At 39.8% G+C, this 23950-nt stretch overlaps 1 protein-coding gene across 1 annotated transcript in view; it reads left to right on the top strand.

Annotated features, from left to right (window-relative positions):
- The window catches only part of Csmd1 (CUB and Sushi multiple domains 1), a 600818-nt gene that overhangs the window by 185572 nt on the left and 391296 nt on the right, over nucleotides 1-23950 (top strand). The window contains exon 6 of the mRNA XM_036209300.1: nucleotides 23144-23247. Coding sequence (XP_036065193.1) covers nucleotides 23144-23247 — 104 coding nt within the window. The remainder of the gene's footprint in view (nucleotides 1-23143; nucleotides 23248-23950) is intronic.

The raw sequence follows: 23950 nt of genomic DNA, 5'->3' as shown, positions 1-23950 counted from the left end.
TCTTATACTCCTCCTTACACCATCACACAGATCACACCTGTTCCATCAGTACAGAGACCTTGGTTTTCCCAGGGGGGCTGTGCACCTGTGCAGCCTCCTTCCTTGCCGTATCCCTAGGTCTGCTGCTCTAAGACTGCCAGATACATGAAAGCGTGCAATGTGCAGCCTTTCAAATTGGACTTGGAAGAGGGAGGGATATGCCTAAACACAACATCAGGGACTAGGTAGGTGGTTCCATGGGGGAAAGTGCCACTGAATGGGCTTTACAGTGGAAAACACTAGGTCTCAGGACGGCATCATGAAGAAGAGGAATGGTGGAGCAAGGCAGGTTTATCGCTGTGTAGCTTCTTGGAATCAAGAAAACAGAGAAGACTAAGATCAGTGAAGACATTTCCAGTCATACCCTAGTGACCTGGTTCCTACAGTTACACTCTGCCTCTCAAGGTTTCCACAGATTTCCAAAGCAGAGATACCAGCTGGGGACCAGGTATTCAACACATGAGCTTACAGGAACATTTCACACTCTGAGCACAACAGAAATGAAGAAATTCAATGAATAAGGTAGAGCCCTTGGTAAGGCATAGTTTATACTCTGAAGCCGAGATTTTTGACAAATTTAGTGTTATTGTGAGTAGTATTTTGGCTTCATTTTCTGAGACACCCTCTTACTATATAACCCAGGCTAATCTCATATTTTCTAGCATTACAGGCATGAGCTTCATTATTTTTAATTAATAGATAATAATTAGTATGTTTTTATTATGCTCAGTGTGGAATTATTAATTCAAACTATTTAACATGTCCATCATCTTAAATGCCATCAATTCCTAATGACAAAAATATTGAAAATCAATGTCCTTGGTGATTTGACCTAGACATTGTTGGCTATAGTAACTGTAATAGGCTCTAAAGGAAACATCTGAAGGTTCCTAGCCTGGCCCCAACATCCTCCTGTCCCTCTGTTAACTGAACGTGGTGATCTGACGCCGCGAACACAACATTTCTGAGCTCTGTGCTTAGGAGAATGTGTGCCACCTGATTCTCCATGCCTGACATAGTGCAAACCCAGTCTTTGCCATCAGTTCTTTAAGTCACCACGTTGTGTAGATTAGGGTGATGTCTGTGGGTACCACCATAATATGGCAGGGATGAGAAAGGACAAAAAGAGGTTCCAAGGTCCTCTCAGGCAGTTTTAATTGTAGCTAAGGACAAGGTTCTCATACACTGCCACAGAATGCAACAGGCATTGAGTGGAAAAGGTCACCCTACTCTCCTGTCAGAATAGATGATATCAAATGTGCTGATATTTATTACTTTGGGCAGAATTCCTTTCTTTCTTACCTCTCCTCATTATTATTTCCTGTTGGAGTGAGGCTTCCATTTACTGCAAAGTTCCTTCAATGGCTAGGCTCCTTTTAGGTAGATGCTCAGGGGGACAATGCTTTTATTTATGTCAGGGTCAAATGCATGCTGGGTGATTAGGAAGTTGCATGGGGAGAATTAAGAGCCATGTGTGGGGACTAACACAGGGCCTATGAGTGAACGGTGATAGGTACATTTGGTAACTCTGTGGGGATGTTGCCCTTCATAGGCATTTGATTGAATGTTTCATGTGGACTTGGTCCAGAGAGCACCAGGCTGTGGTAACTATCTGCTGGTCACCTGCTTAAGCAATTCAACAACTTACAGATTGTTGTACCCAGATTGCTACCCCCAGAGAGACCACTGAAGACAAGCATGCCAAAATGCAAAAGCAAGGATTAATTTGGGATATCCAAAAGCAATACAAGCCTGGGCAGGGACATCGTCCAACAGATCCAATGCAGTGGAGGCTGAAGGAAGTGCCTGCCTCTCTGCAAGCTCAGTTTTTAAAGGAAAAAACCATAACGTTACATCATTTAGAGGTGCTAGTATGGGTACAGTTCTGATTGGCTCACTTCTAGGGACTTTCTAGAAATCATGGCTTAATCTCATTTCTAAGGGAGTGGTTGCCAGCCACTATTTCTCATTGGCTGAACTCAGGTGGTAACATTTCTGTGGTCAGTTACCTTGGAAACCAGGGAGAGGACATCCCATAGTCCGGCAGTCATTACCTCATGACTACCTTGTGATTCTGTACTTTTATACTTCCTGGTCTCTGGAATCTGGACTAACTGGTCTCAGTAACTCAATGCCTATTCCAGTAACTCATGGCCTATACCTAAAAGGAAAAATCATAGGCCTTAGTTTTAGGGTGAAAGCATTTTGGTCTTATTTCTAAGATGGCTCATTTTGGTCTCACGAGAGCTTAATAGTTTTAGCATGGCAGAGGGCTACATTGCTCTGTTCTCACACTAGTGGTGGTGAGGGTTGGAGTTGGAGAATCTATGTACACACAAATGATACTTTGGATATATTTTATATTTGAAACAATATTATCCTTTCCACTCCCTTTCACCATGATTATTTTATATTTTAGGACAACTTACATGCTAGAGAAAATTTAGGTAAGTGGTTATGGTGTAACTTGGCTGGCAGGGAGCTTATCTAAATGCAGGAGACCCTGGGTCTCATGCCAGCACTGTAGCAACTGGGCATGGTGGTACTCATCAGTAATGCTAGCACTCAGGAGCCAGGAGTCAGAGGCAGGAAGATCAGGAGTTCAAGGTCATCAGGTATATAGTGTGTTTGGGCTACATGAGACCCTGACTAAAAAATAAGTAAATAAGGTTGAGCTGAATCCCCAGGGGAGTCTTTGCCCTGGAGGAAATGGGAATGGGGCGGGGTTGGGGGGGATGGGGGTGGGGAGGCTGGGGTCAGGGACGGGAGGGGGAGGAGAGGGGAACCCATGGCTGATAAGTAAAATTAAATTAAATTAAAAAAATAAATAAAAGGATAGAGAAAAAATAAGTAAATAAAAAAATTCTTCTAGTTTTTGTTTGTTTGTTTGTTTTTTAAGAAAGAAACAAAACAAAGACAAATTGGGAAGGGAACAGATTACAGTTGCTGTCTGATGATACAAATTAGACACACCTGGCCACTTTCTACCTCTAAATTGAGATCAAATGTCAGTCTCTGAATCTATAAGTATCTCAATAGAGCTTTGAAAAAGACATGCCCAGATCACCAAGTGTGTAACAAAGACTAGATTATGTTAGCCAATGACATGTTTGTTCATCTTAAAATGAGGTGGATTTTTAACCACAGCTGCTGTGAGACTTAAAAAGAAAGTCTGTGAATGGTGCAGTGTGCAGGCCTTATGCATGCTAGGCAATGGCCTCCTCTGAGAAAGCTTCTGGCAACTCGGGCATTATTGACTTGGCCTGTGTTAAGTAGCCAAGCCCTATTAGACATTCTTACCAAGCTTCTTTCTCATTCATTTCCTCTCAAACACCTCCCCTGTGTAGGTGTTAAATCGAGATAGGTCCTGGGGAGCCGAGTAAACAGAGCGTCCCTTAATCCATTGACTGCTGTCCCGATGAGATGGAGAGGGTGTCAGCAAAGAGGCCTGGCAGACACAAAAGCCCCCTGGTGACAGGCTTATCCTTCTCCTGTCTGAACTGTCAGGGCAGCCAATAGAGTCCTCCTGGATTTGCAGAGCAAAATCAATGTGGGGTGCTGTTGTTCTTATCTGAGGATGGCTTCTCATGCCCTGCTGTCATTTATAATATAGCTTGACTTGTACATTTTTCTGTGAATTCAGTGCCTAGGATATTACTATGATTACCTTAAAATTAAATCCACCATACACTCTGATCCTTATCCTGACCCTTGAGTATACTGGTGCGACATTGCCCCTACTGGGAGTGCTAATTGCTTTTTAACCTGGCCCAGGGTTCAGGTCCCTGAGTGCCATTTAGGACCCTCAGCCCCTGTAGATGCCATCTTGTCATGGAAGGTCAAGTTCTGATTAGCTTGTGACTGGCTGAGTCCCAGCCAGTTTAGAAAGCTCTGCTCACTCAGAGATCCAGCCTCAAGGCCATCTTGCATTCCCAAGTGTGTGGGGACACCAAGGTTGTCCCCCAGCTCTGCAGACAGAGTACTACATAACAAGTAGGACGAGGGTTTAGGAGGATAAAAGGGGCCAAGTTGACCCCTCCCATGATGCCATTTCTCTTGGGCTTTCAGTGGGGAAACAGTATGATTTTTTTTTCATGAACATTTTTGTATTAACCAAATTAGCTTGTTTTTATACCTCCATCAGAAACCATTTCAGAAATGCAATAATATTACCTCTGTGAATGGTTGTGGAATTTTATGCAAATAAGAGCTTATCACACATGTTCCTCTCAAGTCCTAGGACAGGAGCCTTCGTCTGCACTGTGGAAGTATCAGGAGAGATGTGTCTTCATGATGGCCTTCCTATAGGACATAAAGAACAAAACACTGCTGTATCACATGAGCAGCTCAGGGATGAAAACATGTCTTGTCTTTTGGAAACTTCTAAGAAACTAGATACAGATATGCTTAAATCTCCAATTGTCTGCTTGTTTCCTTAGATGGCGTCTTAAAGTCTTCTGAAAGTGAGCCCAAAAATGTTCAATGTTGGGCTTTAAACATTGGAAAGTAGGGTACCTACTGTTCAGCTGTAGGTGATGGCTCAAGTACTGGTCCTCAGGGGTTTCCAAGACAATGTATGGGTATAGGAAGGATGCGTATTTATTGTTCATTATTTCACTCCAACACAAGCAGAAGTCAGCAAGATGGCTTGGGGCTAAGACTGATCTCAGTGTTCTTCTATAAAATCTGAGTTTGATCCCCAATATTCAGTGTCAGGAGGCTCAGAACTGCCTGTAACTGGTGGTAGCTCCAGGGGATCCAATGTTTTTGCCCTTCATAGGCACCTGCACTTATGTGCACAGACACACAAAGAGATATATACACAAAAATATTATAAAAATAATAAAATTAATCTTAAAAATAATTAAGAAATTCATGACCCCAACTAGAGTCCCGATAGAGATAAATGAGAGCTAGAGATGGAGCGTAGCTGGAAAATTAGAGACAGATAGAAGAAAGATGTGTAGACATATGTGATTAATAGATTGTAGAAAAGTGATACAGATAAATATGTATGTTAACATATATATTTTCTATAATCTGTTATAAATTATATGTGAATATATATAACTATGCATATATGATATGAATAATACTGTTGCTTATATTACATAACATTATGTATACAATATCCAATGTTTTTTCCCATCTATACACTTACCTATAAAGAATAACAGTGTCTGTACAGCATGGACATGTAACAAATTTCGCACATCATATTTCAACACCCAGTGTCCTCTATCATGTTACTGTCTGGAAAGAGCCCTTACTTTTCCTGCTGTTATCAAGGCTATGGGGATAACAATATGTGAAGACAGTCGATTTTAGGAAAGAATCTGACTAAAAGTTTAAGCAAATTCTGACTCTCAGCAGCTTTTTCGATTTTTATTTCAAAACATAGGTAGAAATTTTGCTAGTGGGATCTTTGTGGCTTTCTTTCTAAATTTGTATTCATTTATTTTTTTATGTGGATGGATGTTTTACCTGTATATATGTCTGTGCATCACATGTCTGATGTTCATAGAGGCCAGAAAAGGGCATGGGATTTCATTAGAACAGATGGTTGTGGTGGGAAATGAACCCAAGTCCTCTGGAAGAGCAGACTTTGCTCCTAACTGCTCAGCCATGTCTCCAGCCCCTTCCTGGATTTCCTGAATCCTTTCTTGTCAATTTATCCCTAATTCTTGTGGCTCCTTTGCTGTCTTATGCTCAACATTTCCATTTACTGTATAATCAAAAGCAATCACAGTTTAAAATATATTCTGAAAAATACTCTTCACCACACATCAAGATGAATGAAATTCAAATTGAACAAAGCTCCAGAATCACAATTTTATTATTTTTAGGGAACACATGCCAAGCAGTTAGACATACATGAATGCAGACCAGAAGTTAAAAGTGTCTGTCTTTGTACACTTGTGGGTTTTTTAACAAGAATGTCCCATGCATATATATGTGAAGATATAAATGGTGATGAAGAAGAGGCTTTACTTGGAAAATAGGAAAATATTTTTTTTAATTGTGATAAGGTCCTCAGGAGCTGGGAAAATATAAGTTCACAGGATCCAAGTGAGGGCTCACAGCAGAGGATATGGATATCCCAGGTATCTTGAACCATAGAGATAAGAGGAGAAACTCCCCTCCTTCCGGGCTAACTTGTGCAGACCTGCATCCCAGGAGCTAGGAAGCTGAGGCAGGAGGATAACAAGATCATGATCTGCCTTAGCTAAGGAATAGCTCAAGGCAGTTTAGGGTGTTTAGAGGGACTCTTTCTCAAGAAGTATAAAAAGGGCAAGGGTTTAAAAAAAATTAAAGTGTAAAAAGGTTTAGGCACTGCTGGCTTATTATATGAAAAATCCTGGTTTCATCTCCAGTACTAAAAGAATGCAGAAGAAATGAGGGAGAAAAGGGAGAAAGCAAGAAAGGAAGGAAGAAGAAAAAAGGAGGAGAAGGAAGAGGAGAGAGAGAGAGAGAGAGAGAGAGAGAGAGAGAGAGAGAGAGAGAGAGAGAGAAACACCTATCCTGCAGATTGACCACCAGTGGGTACTGAACCAGTCCCATCCATGGGGCATGAGAACACCAGTGATGGCCAATATAACTGCAATGATTTGGAGAAAATAAAGATAGTTTTGAGTAAAGATGTTAATTATAGAGGAAGTATAGTCAAAAATAAAAATAAATATCATCCTTGAAAGAAAGCAACACACTGCCAGTGGTTTGCATTAGCTTGCTTCCCAGCCCCATGCCCCTCAACTGCTCTGGCAAGCTCCTTTCCCTATGGAGACTTCCCAGTTTCCATAATATGCAGAACTTAGCTACATTCTCAACTCTGCTGCCTCCTCATCTGGGTGGATTTAACAAGGTCTGAAAGTAGAGTGACCGTCCAGTGGCCAATTTTGGAGGCAAAGCCATGAATAGAAAACAAGGAAGGATGCTGAAGAGGCAGCCATGGAGTGAGACTGAACCCATAGGGAAGTCAAGGGCCTGGAAAACAGCCAGGCTTGGGAGTGCTTCTAAGGACAGGAACTCAATGAGCCCCAAACAGCCGGTGAAGAGACAGTGTTTCAGAGGTCTTTCTATCAAAAACAGGAGGAACTGGGACAAACAGTATAATCTACTGCTGAATGAGGGGACACACCTATTTTTAGGAAAATCAACAACCAAACAGCAACTACTGATCCAAAATAATTTCCATATGCAGGGGAGAATCCTGTAGATAATTTTGCCCTTCAAGGGTAACTGGTCACATGCAAAATGAAGGAATGTTCGGCTTATTAAATACGATTTTTTTTTTTTTCTAATTTGTACTTGGCCTAAATGTTTGAACTAGGGACAGGAAAGCAAAAATGTCAGCTTCTAGAGTTTTGGCTTTTTAAGTTTTATTTGAAATTTTTATTATTTGCCTGCATGTATGTCAGTACAGCACCTGTGTACCTGGTGCCCCCTGAGGTGAGAAGAGGGTGTTGGATACCTTGGAACTGGAATTACAGGTAATAGTTTATGAGCCACTGTGTGGGTGCTGGGAATCCAACCCAGGCTACCAGTGAGGGCAGCAAATGCTCACCACTGCTGATCCATCTCTCCAGCTCCAGAGGTTTAATTTAAAAACACTTTTAAGTGTTGAACTGGACACCACATTTAGCTTGGCAACTGTTTTCAAAGCAGCAAATTAATGTTTCAGTTTAATGTGGTCTATAAGGTTCTTGTTTGGAAAGAAGATAAGGGGTCAACTGGGAGCAATCAGCTCACAGGACAAGAGTCCCATGGACTTCCATGATATTCTTGCTGTCTCTTTCCTAGTCTAGCTGGAGAGAGGAATTGTATTTATGAGGGTGATTTTTCTGAAGTTTTATGGTGTCTAGTTCCATCTAATAATTAATTCTAATGAACAGAATGTCTAATGAAGTGCTTAGTTTGGGGCCCTGGAGGAGCTTGAGTGCCACACCAAACACTTATTTAAATTACTCTTTGGGGCGTGATTATTTATTTCTTGTTTGTTTCATTTGTTTCTTCTTTTCATTTTGATGCCCTACATTAACTCAACTTTCCAAGTTGTTTTGGAATGCTGTGCCACTGCCTTCTAATTTCCCCACATGTGGCTAGTGTGCTTTCTTTCATAGAGATGGCTGATCCTGCTCATCACTTTCTGATCCTGTCTCATCTGTTAGTCATATTGAAGGAGAACAATGTTGCTTCTGCATATTACCATACTGAAGAATATGTTACCTTTGCAGCATTCATCCTCATCTCAATGAGAACTGGAAATTAAATGGGCATTTCCTGCACCCTGATAATAAAGAGTTTTGCATGTAATTCCTTTTTTCAGCTGGCTCTCTGGGCTAAATAAACTTATTTAAAATGATTTCTTTAATTTAAAAATTATGTATTTTGTATATATATTACATATATAAAATACAAATACTCATGCACATTAAGAAAAATTCAGAATATCATAAAGGAAAGAAAAACAATCATAGGTTCATAACTTTATCATAAAGCATTTTAGTATTTAATTCATTTTTTGTATAAATAATATCTGTAGTTATAATTTATAGTATGCTTGTTTTATAGTTGTGTTACTGCAAATATCAGGGAGATCCACCTGGATTCCATCATGTTTAGTGGGAAAATTGGGTTGCTTCTTGGAGTCTTTAATGTCCTTCAATAAAAGAACTGAAACACCAACTCAGAAGAAATTTCAAGGACAATTTTATTAGAGCTTAAAAAGAAAAACTCCAGAGCAAGCATGTTGTAAATTTCAATGGCTTTATGGTGCAGGAAGTGGAGAAGGGAGAATGGGAGGAAGAGAAAGAGGAGGAGGAGGAGGAAGAGGAGGAGGAGGAAGAGGAGGAGGAGGAGGAGGAAGAAGATGACGACGATGATGACGACAATGATGAACAGAGGCTTACTCTGATTTCTGACTATTATTTTAGCCTCAAGTTTTAATCAGACACTAACTATTTCCAACCCTGGCCGAGAAGTGGCTTCATTCACATCACCGTTCACTCTCTGCTTTGTGGTTGACAAGAAACCATTCTAATACTCAAAAGACCCCGACCCCTGCCATTCACTGAGGAAGTTAGTCACATCCAAGGTTGGATACAAGAAAGTTTCATGTTGTAGTAGAACATGGGGTTTGTTAATGACTACCAATTATTATGCAATACTCCCCATCCCTACAATGATGATGTGGCTAAAGAATCCTGCCCTCTCCCCATCTTGTCTCTGGAAGCCAGTTGCTTTCCTTTATTTGCACTGATATTTCTGAAATAGGACAGTATAAATGGCTTGTGTCTCCTAAATGTACATAGTAATACCTAGAAACGTTTGCAAAAGTCTAGGGCTCTTCTGACTCAGGGTGGCTGCTCTGGCTGCTTTTGTGTGTTGACTAGCATGCCAGCATCACTCTAGTGCCATCAGTCACTGGGCACACTAGATATAACCCAGGCATGGTGCTTTTATTTATAATAAAGGAAGTAGGATTGTCAAATGCACTTGACATTTAATTTCCTTAGATCTTTAAAATTTCATGGAAAATGTAACTTGCATGGTCCCATTGCAATTCTTGATATGCATTCAAAATGAATGTAACACTGATGACTGATTTTTAAATGTGTGTTCAACATAGAGCTATTGACTATATTGAAAAATCAAAAGTTGAAGATAATTGGTAGAACAGATGTTTGACTGTTAGGTTTCACTTTTAGGATTAAAAAAAAATGGCATTTAAAACCAAGTCCTCCTGTATGTTGCAGTAATAGCTGTCAATTGAAGTGAATTTATTTTGTTAATGTGTAAAATAAGCAAATAGATAGACCTGGGTAAATTGATTAGATAAAGAACATTTATCCTATTTTATAAAAGTCTTAATTGTGGCCGTGCACTGTCCCATCCTGCCTGCTCATCAGGTCCCTGAGCCTGACAAAACCAACTCTGACACAGCACTGCAAGATTATCTTTTGAATAGGTGAGTTGGTCCATACGGTGGTTTGCATGAGCTGTTCCCATTAGCCTTGGACATTGGGATACTTGGTCTCCAGTGGGTGGCATTGTTCAGGGAGGCTTAAGAGATGTGGCCTTGGTGGAGGAAGTTTGTCACTAAGGATGGACTTTGAGGTTTCAAAACCTCCTGCCATTCTTAGTGTGCAGTGTCTGCTCCCTGCTGGTGGTTTGACAGTGAGTTCTTACTGTTCCCACCACCATTCTTGCTTCTCATTGCACATCTCCCTGACATGATTGACTCTTAACCACCAGAAACCATAAACACAACTGAGTCCTTTCTTCCATGCATTGCCTTGGTCATGGCGTCTTATCACAGCAACAGAAAAGTAGCTAATGCAATCAATGTTATACTTCCTTAGAGTCTTCTCCATGTTACACTAACCAAGCCCCTTCTGATATCAGTTATCCAATGGTGTATGCCCACAGGGAGATGCTGGGATGCTGCAGGACAAAATGAGCCTATTTCACTAATAGCATTGCACAGGACAGTCAGATAGTCACTTGTGATCACAGCTGTGAGCTCCATTCTGTTGTTTGTCATCCAGCTCCTTATCTATCTATCTATCTATCTATCTATCTATTTATTTATTTATGACAGCAGGCATCATTTGTGACACAGCAGAGACAAGCTTTTGTTAGACTTGAAGTTGACTCCTATGTGCCACAGTCAAACTATAAATGCACTATAGAATTATTTTTTAATATTTTATTATAATTGTGTGTGTGTGTGTGTGTGTGTGTGTGTGTGTGTGTGTGTGTACATGAGTGCACTCACATGCATGCCCTAGCATATGGAACTCAGAGGATAATTTTAGGAATCATTTCTCTCCTTCTATAATATGGGGCTGGGTGATCAAATTGAAGTCATCAGATTTGGTGGCAAGCACCTTTTCCTACTGAGCCGTCTCACCAGCCCCGTAATATATAATTATTTTGGTATTGCTTCTTCTCTTTGGTTAGAATGTATTTTTCTCCACATTGCTCTGTAATGAGTTTGTACATAACTTTAAACAATATATCCAGGATTTCTTTGTGCAGTGGCTTAGAATCATGTCTTTTTTATGTGTGGGTGACCTGTCATTATAGGTGAACTGTCAGCCAGGCCTGTATTTAGCTTCTTGCTTATGGTGGGAGGGGTAAAGACCTGAAAATCCTTCAATTTATAATAAAAATAAGTGAAAGCCTTAGTTTGGCATGAGTCACAGAAGGCAGTTTTATGTGTGGATTAGATGTGGAAACTAGAGCCTGAGTGTCAGTAGAGACTTGGGTGACATGCCATAGCGAACAGTTGGCATATTCGTGGAGAATCATCTGTGGGGTTGTCAGTGAGTTTCTGGGTACAGGCCATCTTTTGCAAGACATAGAGGAGTCTTCCAGGAATATATCCATTGTGCAGAACTTTAAGAGCAGCAAATGTGGAATCAAGCATTTTTACCTAAGCTGTTGCATTAGTTACCTTTCCTGTTTCTATAACAAAATAACCTCACAAAAATCGTGCAAAAGAGAAAAGGCTTATTTGGAGGATGCTTCCAGGGCATAATCCAACTTGGTAGAGAAGTCATTGGCCTTGAAATAATGAATGAATAAGTGAATGAGTGTGCCACTGTGCTGGTGGATTAGAACACAGCACTATGAGAAACACGCCTTTTCCTCCAGGAGCACAGCTTTGCAAGGAAGCAAGACAAACTGCAGATCAGCCATGTCACAGCATGGACCCAAAGATGTCTACTGTGGACCAAATATGTGCTTGTAGCAGATAAGATCATTTCTAAATTCAGTTAGATTTTCATAGTTTTTGACTTCTAAACTAGATATTCCTAGCTGTTAGCTATGACGATTTCTGTGAAGTATGCCTGTGTCTTCATGGTCATTGTGGTCATAGACAACTTCACATGTGTGCCTACATTTGCTTTTACAAACATCTTCATGGCTTTAGTAGCAATAAACAGGGCTAGGGATGTAGCATCATTCACAGGTGTTTACCTTATGAGTGAGGCCTTGGTTTTGAATCTCAACACTACAAAATCATACAGTCACATAATCACACAGAGTTAGGCCAACCTTTAGGAACCATATCCACAGACTCATGGTCCAACTTTGACTTAAGAAATCAAAAATTGAAATCATTTTTAAGAGGTATATTTTCTGAATTAAAAAAAAAATCCATAGCTGAGTCCTGACTCCATCACTTGGAGGATGTACTAGGATATTTTTTTTCCCAAGGAAAAGCATGTATTTAAATCAATCCCATGTTAGTCTTTTACCCAAAAGCTGAATGAGCATCTCCAGGGCATACTTTTGTGCCAGAAAGCAAGACAGGGTAATGTCACTTCACTGTACTTGTCCAGGGACTCTATACATGGTGATTTTCAATGACTGATTTTCAAAATTCTTCTAGGATATTGTTCTGGTAGTTGGGACTCTAGGCTAGCAACTTACATTATGCTGAGCCAAGTAAGTCGTGGAGTATGCATCCAAAGTTATTTTCACTTCAAAGATGCCTTCTCATCTGATTGTCTTCTCTCTCTCTCTCTCTCTCTCTCTCTCTCTCTCTCTCTCTCTCTTTCCTTGCTGTTTGTAGAGAAAAACAGGGAAAATACAGAACTGAGCAAGGGGCCAGGGCTGAGGCTGGAAGAGGGAGGAAGCAGGAGGCAGGCTGTGCCAGAAGCTCCATACAACCCTGGTATCCCTCTGGGCCTGCAGAGCACAGCCCTTTCCTCGTTCTTGGCAGAGAATCCACTACCTGAGTGCAAACATCCCTGTGTAGTCCTTGTGGAGGATTGTTCTCTCATTTGCTCTCAATTTTCTTAATCTGCTCTGGTGTCTTAATGACTGGGAGGGAAAGGTGATCTAGGGCTTGTGCATACCAGTGAGAAGACAAGTTCACACCTTCTCTTCACACTCTGAAGAAATGAGAAACTGCAGGTGGGAGAGACGCTGAGCTCTGGCCTTATCGCTTCACCCTGTTACCATGACTACAGAATCTACCAACCTGATAATTGCTTTCCTGACCAGGTAACCTCACACCTGGCTGTTGGGCTGGCAGGCTTCCATCCAGCTCAGGAAGCAAGGTACAGGCAGATTCCAGTTCACATCAATAGCCTCACTCTCAGGAAGTAGAGACTATTAGTTATAATCTATTTTCTAACTTGTTTTCCCCCCTCTTTTCCTTTTCCTATGGTTTTGGTTTTTTGGAGGGAGGGTTTTGTTTTTGTTTTGTTTGTTTGTTTTTGAGGCAGGGTCTCATGTAGCTCAGGCTGGTCTTAAATTGTGTAGCCAAGGATGGTCTAGAACTTCTTACCCTTCCCTGTACCATCACCTCCCCTGAGCTGCCTTAGCTGGGCTTGCATGTGTTCAACACCACACCTAGTCTACCATTTCCATTGCAGCCACAAAGCTTCCATTAATATATTCAAACAAGTCAGCTCTGGTTCAGAACCATCAGATCTAGCTTGTGATGGAGAGAGAACTATAAAAATTATCAGAGCTGGTTAAGTGTTAGAGAAAACCTTAGTAGCCCCACTTCTGCATTTTAATGACGAGGGAGCTAAAATATACATTGCTAAATGGCTCTAGACCACAGGCCTAGGGTTGGGAAGTCATCATTCCCAGACCTGAAAAGGTGATCAAGGGCTTAGCTCTTCCTCCAAGTATAGAGAGATTTATAAAGTAGTTTTTGTCACTGACCATTTTTAATATCCTTTAGTCTCTGTTTCTGCAATTGAGAACATGTTCTTAACATGAATGCTACTTCCCCCCCCCCCCTGAGGTAGTAACTTGTAATTAATGTATTTCTTTGTTTATTTTTTTATTTTTTTGAAATTTTCCTACATGGGTACATGGCCATAGCTATCTCCTACTTCCTCCCTCCAGCTTCTCGCCACCACCACCCCCCCCCCCCCCCGCATACATGTCTTCCATCTGCATTCTGTATCCGCCTTTTGGACTTGTTTCTTTTCACTCGCTAAATCCAATTAGTGTTGTCCATACACTGTTATGTGTGGCATCATCAATGGGACCATGCCCGACCTACCAGTGACAGCCCCCAAAGGAAACTACTCTTCCTCCATCAGCAGCCATCAATTGCCACTAGCTCTCCAGTTACAGAAAGGCAGCAGGAGACCCTGCCCTCTTCATACTAAAATTTAAAGTCTCTTGATCTTTTAGAGATCTTGTGTGGGTAACCACAACTGCCATGCCTTCATGTATGCAGTGTCCGTGTCATATCCAGAGGCCTGCCATCCCAGCTCTCCCCCACCTTCAGACTTTATCTCACACTTAACATCAATGCACTTAGCAATCCCACTCAGCAAATAGGAACTCTGCCCCTGGATGAAGTGAGGAAAGGGGATTAAAATGAGCAAGGAAGTGGTATCTCCCTCAAGGTCAAATGCGAGGTGACAAGTGGAACAGGGGCTTGTGGCCAGCCCCATCATTGCAATCCAGGCTCATAAATACCAGGTACGAGAATAACTGAAGCTTTGAAAACTAGTTTGTCTTGAATATGTTTCCATGGCCACAACTCTCTAAATTCTGAGCTGTTTGAGTTCAGGCTTCCTCCACTAGAAAACAGCACCATACCTGCTGTGTTTGCTAGAAGATGCCATGGTAGAAAGCTATGGTTCATGGCTCACATGGGGGAATTTCCTCACTATTCGTTTTAGGCAAAATACTAGTTTCATGCTTTTTTTAAATTTTTTTAGTGTGAAATATTTATTACATAATAAAACTTGCAGACATTTTCTACAATAAATATACTATAAATATACACAAAATTGATCAAGTAACTTCAACTATTTTTTTTCTCAAATGGTATATAATAGGTCTTAGTTCACTGGGTTTAGCATCAGTCTTAGATTTATCTTATCACAACTTTAAAAAGCATTCCTGTGAATGAAATTAGTAAAGAAAGACACCTACCCATTATGCATGTCTCAGCAAAGCTACCTTCCATGGTTTCCCATTTTGCCATGATCTTTCAAATAGGTTTCATCCATTATGTCTTATGATTGAATTTGCCCCTAAAATTTTAATCATTTATTTTAACTGTATAGATTTTGCTAATTCAATTTCTATATTTTTTTTATTAATACTAGCAGCATATATTTTAACAAAACTTGAAGCTTTAGCCAAGTTCAAGGAGTATGGTTTGACATAAAATGGTTTCATAGTAACTTTATGCTATTTTATTTTATATGTGTTTTAAGATTTTTAAGATTCTTTTTAAAAATGCAAAGATTAATAAACAAAAAATAGTGAAAATAAGAAGTGAGTCACTGTCACTGGGCCCCTGCATCACCTTTGTAGACTGCATCTCTTTATCTATGGGGTTCCCATGCTGGAGGTTCTGTCCTAGGCACTTCCTATGTGTGCACATTCACAGTATCTGCGTGTCCCAGCTTTGTGGAAATGGAGGTGTTTATAGATGTTGCTGAAGGTGAGGGGAAAGTGAATGGCCATGTGATGGACCAATAACCATCTAGGCCTGGTGGTGTATGCCTTTAACTCAGCAGTTCCTAACCTTGCTAATGCTGCAACCTTTTAATACAGTTCCTCATGTTGTGGTGATCCCCAACCATAAAGTTATTTCATTGCTACTTCATAACTGTAATTTTGCTACTGTTATAAATTATAAGTATCTGATATACAGGATATCTGATATGTGACCCCACAAAAGAGTCATGACCCATATGTTGAGAACCTCTGCTTAATCCAAGCACTTGGGAGGCAGAGGCAGGTAAATCCATGAGCTAGATGACAATCTTGTCTGAATAGTGAGTTCTGGGTCAGCCAAGGGTACAAAGTGAGACCCTGTCTGTAACTACTACTTTCTGGAACTTTCTCTAACATTGTAAGTAATGTACTTTCCCAACTTCTAGCCAATAGCTGAAAGGTAAGAATCAATAATCACTTTTTCATTTCCCTCTTCTCTTCAACTATGTTGATCTCCTAACTCCTTTTAGAGTCTTTCAGAATCAGGATTCTATTAAGCCCATGGTTCTCTTCATTGGGTGCAGACAGCTGCTATTTACCACTACAAATGACCATGACAGCATGTACCATGAGGCAGATTCACTGTATTCAGCCCAAGCTCCCCAAGGTTCTGCCCAGCTCTGGCATGAGCTGTAGTTGAGTCCAGCTGCCTGGAGCTATCTGTGTCAGGGCGTTCCCAACCTATCACCTCTTGCTGATACTCCATTTCCAGTGAGAAAGTGTGGGCTTCAGAGCTCAACTGCAAAGTTCCATACCATTCTTTATACTTAAATATGTTGTTTACTATGTTATAGTAAATGCAGATGTTTTTACTTGTATCAGCTGGCCTTTTCTAGTTTATGTGTATTTCACCCGGTCTTCATCCCCTTAAACATTATTCTTGTTGGCAATGTACCCTTAAGCCAAGCTGAAGATAGTGAGACATCTAAATAATATACCCGAGACATTAAAAAAAGATTTTTCCCTTCCCTTATTCTGCTGAATAAGTGCACTAGGAAGGCATACATTATCTTTTAATCTGGACCATGTAAATCACCTGTTCTGATGTACCACTAAAAAATGAAAGCAACTTTGATTTGTATGTCTTCAAATACAATCCACGTAATTCTCCTGAGTGTGCAAAGAGAATCCTTTGGAGAGTCTTAGAGTTAAATGGCTTTGAGGTGACATCATTTCCACATTCCCTTGTAGCTGTGTTTTGTTCGCATGGATTATAATGAGCCACCTTTAATCTCTAGTCTCAACTCTTTAATGTGTTGTAGAATGCGTGTCCCATGATTTTCCTAATTATTGATCCTGCACCCTTTGTTATCGCCCCACAAACTTCAATATCCTCACTTTTATCTCGAGAGCTGTCACTTTTTCCCCACCACCCTTTCATCTTTTATTTCTTCAGAGTCCCGCCTAGGATATGCCTCTAGTCCCTGCTTGATTGATGTGAGCATTAATTCTGTGTTTTGCCAACTTCTAATGATGTTCTGATTCTCTCTTTTGCAGTTATTGTATTGTGACTTTTAAATTCCCAGTCTCTCAGTTTTAATAAATACCCTCTGCAGTTTCACACATTTGAGAACACATTTTAATAAGTTTCTGGGCTCTGCCAGGGATTCCGCTTGCTTAGGTGGCAGAAGCTTAGGAGAGGCTCTTGGGTCTCTCTGCTGCAGCTGCCCCTCTGTGTGACAGTCATGTTAATCTTCAACCACTCCCATACTTAGCTCAAACTTTCCCTGCTGAGCTGAGTAATCTCTACTACTGTTCTGTAAATACTCTGTGTCCCTGACAGGATTACTGACCTTTTTTTTTGCAGTTTATGTTAGAGAGATATATTTTACGGTATAGATTTATAGATTTCTCTCATCCATACACAAGAGAGACAAAACAGTATGGAAATAAAGACAGATGTGTAGAAATGAACACATCAGAACCTGAAGCTGTGGAGTGAATTCCTACAAGAAGGGCAGGGCAGATGGTGTCCTGAACACCAGCTCCCATGCACACCTGTCTGTGTGTGCCATTTGGGTCCCCGGAACCCCATAGGGACCCACAATTCTCATTTTGCTGAGGACAGACAGCCTGGGAGAGGATCCATGCTCTCCTGTATAAGGAAGCATGCAGGTCTGGCTTCCCTCTCACCTCAGATGTTCCTGCTTTTGTTTGCATTACTTTGCTTTTTATAGCAGAGGTGAGTAAGGTATAGTTACATTGGAGGGATGTAAGAATTCTCTTCTCACAGCGGTGTAGGGTATGGGTAGAGTCTGTCTAGTTCTATAAGAAAATGCCAAAGTGTATTCTAAGGACACTAACATTTTGCAGCCTGGTAGCAATATGGCCATGCCTGAACTTGATATAATAGGAACTTCAGATGGGGCATTCCTCAAAACTCTGGGCCAGACAAACTTAGACAGGTAACTTTTTTTTTTTAATCAATTATTAACTTTTCCATTTTTTTTTTTTTAATGACTGGTCATTATGAGTTCAATCGAGTAAATGCATGAAGAACTGCTAAGAACATTTGACAATTACCATTTGATAAGAAACCACAAACTTTTACAAATGGGTAAGGCATTGCTATTGGCAACAGAGCTAATAATTGCCAGCTGTCGATTGTTAAGTTCTCATGAGGAAATTCACACTTGGGCAGTTTCCTTCTAAAATACAGCTTGGAACTGAATGTGTCAGATGGCAGGAAGCTTTGGGTTCCCAGAGGCCCTTGCTGTGTGTCCTAAGTCCTCAACCCAACACTTAGGATAAAGGACAAACCCACAGTTCTTAATTAGGCACTCAGGAATTATTTATTTCCAAGATATAGGGATTTTTACTAATTTTTTTCATGAGGATGTTTGAAATTTTTAAAAAATTTCTAACACAATCATATTAGAAAAATAAATGTCCTTTGAGGCTAGAGAGAGATTTCAGCATTTAAGAGCATTTGCTACTCTTGCACAGAACCTGGTTTCAGTTCTCAGCACATATACACATAGAGGCTAATAACGACCTGTAATTCTAGGGATCCAATGCCCTCTTCTGATCTCCACAAGCACATATGTGGTACACACACACACACACACACACACACACACACACATACACACACACACACACACACACACACACACACACAGCATTCACACAGAGAAAATAAAAACAATCAAATATTTTTAAAAAAGACAAAGAAGTGTACTTTCAATATGACATGAAAAATAAAAAACAATGGTAAAATTAAAATAGAACTATAGCATGGCTGTGTCGATTTCCTCTCTGTCATATTTAAAGGGCTGTGTTTAGGTGGTGATTTTTATCATAGTTTTTTGTGTGTGTGTGTTTTCTTGTTTTTTGTTTTTTGTTTTTTAAATCAGAGGCAAAATTTTCTGTCATTTTTCCCAGTTAAGGTTTATTATGTATTGTCCTTTAGTGCTTAGGACCTGGGGAAAGATGAAGATCTTCCCTCCTTTAAGAAGGTCACAGCAAACCTGAGAAAGAACGTGCCCTATCCTACAATAAGTACAAGTGTGCTTTTCTCTTGGTTACTCATGAATATCCATAGTCATCAATGTTTGGAAAAATCTCTCCTAGATTCCCACTTCCTGTTCTCACTCCCATTATCTCTTCTGCTACTCCCTTTTACCTTCCTTTCAACTCCTTCCTTCTTTTCTCACCTCCCACAAACCCTCCCTGCCCCCCTCATCCCCAAGTCTCTAAGATAATGTCCTCTGAGCACTTTCATGGTGTTTGGACTCCATTTGGAGGGCTTCCCTCCGTGTTTGGATTAGTCAGTAAATAGAGCAAAATGTGGCAAAACATATTTTGAGATAATAAAGAACTTTGATTTTTTTTTTTTTTGTAAATACTGCATGATTTGTTTATCCACAATGATACCATCAGAAGGCCAACACCACTAATGGCTGCTTATTATTGCAAGGTTTCTACATAGCCTGATAAAGAACATGAATCACCAATCTGTCAATTGTGGTGGGGTTTTTTTTGTTTGTTTGCTTTTTTTGTTTTTGAGCTAAGATTTTTTTCAATTGAAAAAATTGTAGACAACATATTTTTGATGAAACTCAATGGTACTTTTGTGGGCTTTGGGTTATGTTTTGCCGTGTTTTTGGCATTCTTTTGTCTTATTGGTCTTTTGCTTACTTTGATTTTCATTTTTCTCTATTGCATTTTTAAAAACCATAAAGCTTTGCTCTTTCTTCCAACCGAGGCATTAGAGCTCAAAACTGCACTTACACAGGTATGCAGTAAACATATGCAAAGCTAATATGTTTGTTCATAAATCCCCACCTGTACATCATTGCCAAAGTGTCAACTGCACCCCATCTAATGACTGACCAGGGAGAGATAGACACCTGCTCTACTATTCAAGCTATGGTGTCTGTGATTTAGCCCCACCAGCGTTTTGAGGGTTATGAAGAATTTTGACATACTACTATCCTTATTTCTACTCTTTACGATCATACTGCTAATTACCTGCCCATATCACAACTATATCTACAGTGGTTTTTTTTCTAGTTTGGCACACAATGTACTGAGATAACTTCAGGTCTCCAAACAAAATGAGCTTGAAGTTCTGATGTGCCACATGTTTGTTAGCACTACATCTATCCTCCAGTTTATAAGGAACAATTACATAAAAGACAAGGAAGCTGTTACATACATTGTACTAGGGAGCCACAGACATACACATCTCCATAAATTTTCAAGATGATCTCTATATTATATTATTGAGTATGACAACTTTTATTTATGTAAATAGGCATGTTTTCTAAACTAAATAAATACATTTAAAGGTGCATTCACTCCATGCATGCACTCTCCATATCTCAGTTGTTAGAGATTCATGTTTATTATACATTAAAGAGAAAGAGGAACTGTATCTGTCATTCATATGAAGGCATTATGATGGTCTTTCTATAATACAATATGCTAAAGTAATAATAATAAGTTTTTAACAAACTACAGAATCCAAAGTCTAGTGAGTATGCAGACACAGACAGAAGAATTAGCCCAGGGGCCCTAACATGGAGTGGATGCCAGACATTTCAGGACATTTTGGTGACAATGAAGTACTTTCTCCAAATTGAAAACTATCTCCTGAAAGGAATTTCTTGGAACACTGATAGGGAACTGAAAGCATTGATCAGAGAAAATAAGGAGATGGAGAGAAGTAAGATCCACACTGAAGCAGTCAGTCAGAAGCCGGTGTGCCCTCTACGGGGAACAGAGGAACTGCAGGGCTGGCTTCAGTGCCCTAGCTTCTCCATGCAGCTAGGACTTGGGAGTGTCTCCATCTTGTGTGTGTGTGTGTGTGTGTGTGTGTGTGTGTGTGTGTGTGTGTGTGTGCCATCCTCAGCCTCTCTGGGGAGTGCACTGTGGGATGTGATGTGATAAGTGACTTAAACTGACTCTAGCAAGCCTCAAAAGGCATTAACATCGAACATATGGGAAAGTCATGGAAAACACAAGCCTAGGATGTGAACTCTAGCTTCTTTATCCCATTACTCTGCGACCTTTTTCTCCTGTAGTCAAGAGACAGGAAAATAGAAACAAGAAGCTTCCTCAGTTCCTCATTTTAATATGAAATATTCAAAGAAGGTTGTGACAGCTGTCAAACCCACACCTGTTTCAGTACGAATAATGATTCATACAAACACCACAATTTGAATTAGTAGTTTTAAAATAAATTGTAATAGCCCTGTCACTAATGTTAGTAAGAATTTATGATAATATAGACAATGTGTCCCTTATTAGCATTGTTAGAGAAAAGCAGCCATCTAAAGAGTATTCAACCTGTGCATGTTAAGATAAGTCTTAGGAACACTGACCTCACTCCCGGCACCATTTGCTTTTTATAAAAATGGTCTAATAGGCAAGCATTTGATTTCTCTTTACAAGGCACACACACTCAGTCATAAGTAGCAATTCCTGCTCCCCCTCTCCCATCTGCCTCCCTTCCTCACCTACCTCTCTGTGCCACTCCATCACTCATCCACCCATCATTTTATACTATCATCTGTCCATCAATTATCTATCACCCATCATCTACCCATTCACCCATACTTTAATATATCACTGACCTAGCATCCATCTATCCATTTATCTACCATCTGTCATCCACCCATTGTTCTATGTATTTACTTATTTATTACCCATTCATCTATCCCTCTATCCATCCACTTATCTATCATCTACCCATCTACCTATCAATCTACTTATTTATCACCCACCATCTATCCACCATCCACCTATCCCTCTATCAGTCTACATACTTATAATCTATCCATCCTTCTATGCGTCCATTTAACTATCTATCTGTTCACTGATCTATAATCCACTCATCCAGTTATCTAATTAACAAATCATATACTTTCTGTTATTTCTAATCACCAATAACTATTTATTGACTCTTTGTTATCTATTATCTGTGTACTGAATCTGCCTATCCATATTTATATTTATCTATCATCTATGATAATCTTTTGATATTTTCTTTGTATACCTGGCTATTCAAGACGCATCATAAATTCCTGAAACCTTTGATCACCTTGCCTCTTGATCACAATATTGTTCAACAAAGGGAGTATTTTGTTTGTTTGTTTGTTTCAGGAGAAAATTTCCTGTGGTCTACAGAGAAGGGAGTTTACATGCTTATATTCTGTTGGTGGATTAAAAAAGAAATCTGTCTAATGTTTAGCATAATGTTAATCATCACATCTAAATATGCTATATATCTGTGAATGTGTTCTCTATATAGTATTGATTAATTGTGGCATATATTATATATGTGTGCCATTTTTATTATATGCATGCCAAAATGGAAATTAATTCAGTGTTATGCTTCTTTTTAAATTATGTTTTATCACTAGGTTATACATCTTCTTGTTATCTTTTTGTCAACCACCTTCCTACCCATCTGTCTGTCCATATCTAGTCATCCTTCCTGCCTCCATCTACACACCCACCTATCCATCCATCCATCCATCCATGCATCCCTCTATCCATCCAGTTATCTAATTGAAGTCTGATGGTACAGTTCATGGATTGAGAACTTGACTAGTGTGGGTAAAGCCTTGAGTGGAATTCTTAGAAATATAAAAGAGAAAAGAAGAAACATCAAGGTATTGAACAGCTAAGTGTGCTATTGGATCATTTGTCTCTTAGCTTCAGAAAGTTCTTATGTTATTGGGAATAATAACATGAGACCTACACTAGCAAATTTTAAAAGATTCATTATAGGGTATCCTTAAAATCATGCCTCATTAACTACAGCAGTATTTTTCCTGCTTATATTGGCTTATTCTTGGTTAATTTGCTCAACTGAATTTTTATGCTATGTAGTTGATAGACATGTAATTTGAAGTGAGGTCAGATAAATCTCATTTTAGAGCTCATAGTAAATTGAGACAAAAAGAACATTTTAATTCCACAAAATTCTGAAATTCAGGCCCACCAAACCTCTAATATCCATGCAGCAACTGGAGGCAACTTGGGAATTATTTGGTATCCATCAGAATTAAGGAGCCAAAGCTAACCACAAAACTATAAATGTGCATTGCCATGGAAGGTCTGTATTATGTTATTAACTATGTTTTCCCTTTGGATTTAGGTCATCAAGCTTGCTTTTGAAGAGTTTGAATTGGAAAGAGGATATGACACCCTGACAGTTGGAGATGCTGGGAAGGTGGGGGACACCAGATCTGTTTTATATGTGTGAGTATGCCTTTTCACTTTTCTTCTCAATATGCAGTTATGTGGGTAGATGTTTGTTGGCTTACCTTTATAAGTGCCCTCCCTGAATATGCTAGTGATGATCACTCTGATTTTGCATGAGGACTAACTGAAGATTACATTTTTCCTGTATGAAACAGAGCAACAGCAAAAGACAGAAATCAGGAAACATGCCTTTCTCAAATCAGGCATCCCTGTGGTCCTGTCTCTTCCCTCCCCAGTGTGAACAGGTGTTTTTGGAATAGTAGTTTTTCTGAGATAATGCTGTGTGTTTTCTGGGAACTATCATGCACTATAAAACTACCTAATAAAAGAGGCTGAGACTGCAGAATAAGTGGATCAGAGTCCCATTAGGCTCAAGGCTGTCTTCAGGAGCCCTGCCATAGATAGGCTCCTTCTTGTGCCTGAAGCTTCAGTGTTTCTAACCCATAGCAAAGTCCGCTTCAGGTACTTTGAGCTCCGGGTTCTTGTCAGTTTTCATCAGATCTGATTTCATCAAAATAAAATATGTGATCTGGGAATGCCCATCTCTGTAGATTTTGAGCTGAGAGAAAAAAAAATCATCTTCTTACCAGATGGCTTCAGGTAGTAACTCTGGAAAGTACTGGTCTGAAAAATTCTATCACTCATGGAATGATGATGCTAAGGGACTTACCTCCTTTTTCTCAGTCAGTGTGTATGTAAC

Source organism: Onychomys torridus, chromosome 17 (genome assembly GCF_903995425.1).
Source record: "Onychomys torridus chromosome 17, mOncTor1.1, whole genome shotgun sequence".
NCBI lineage: Eukaryota > Metazoa > Chordata > Mammalia > Rodentia > Cricetidae > Onychomys > Onychomys torridus.
This window is presented reverse-complemented; position numbering and strand designations above follow the sequence as displayed.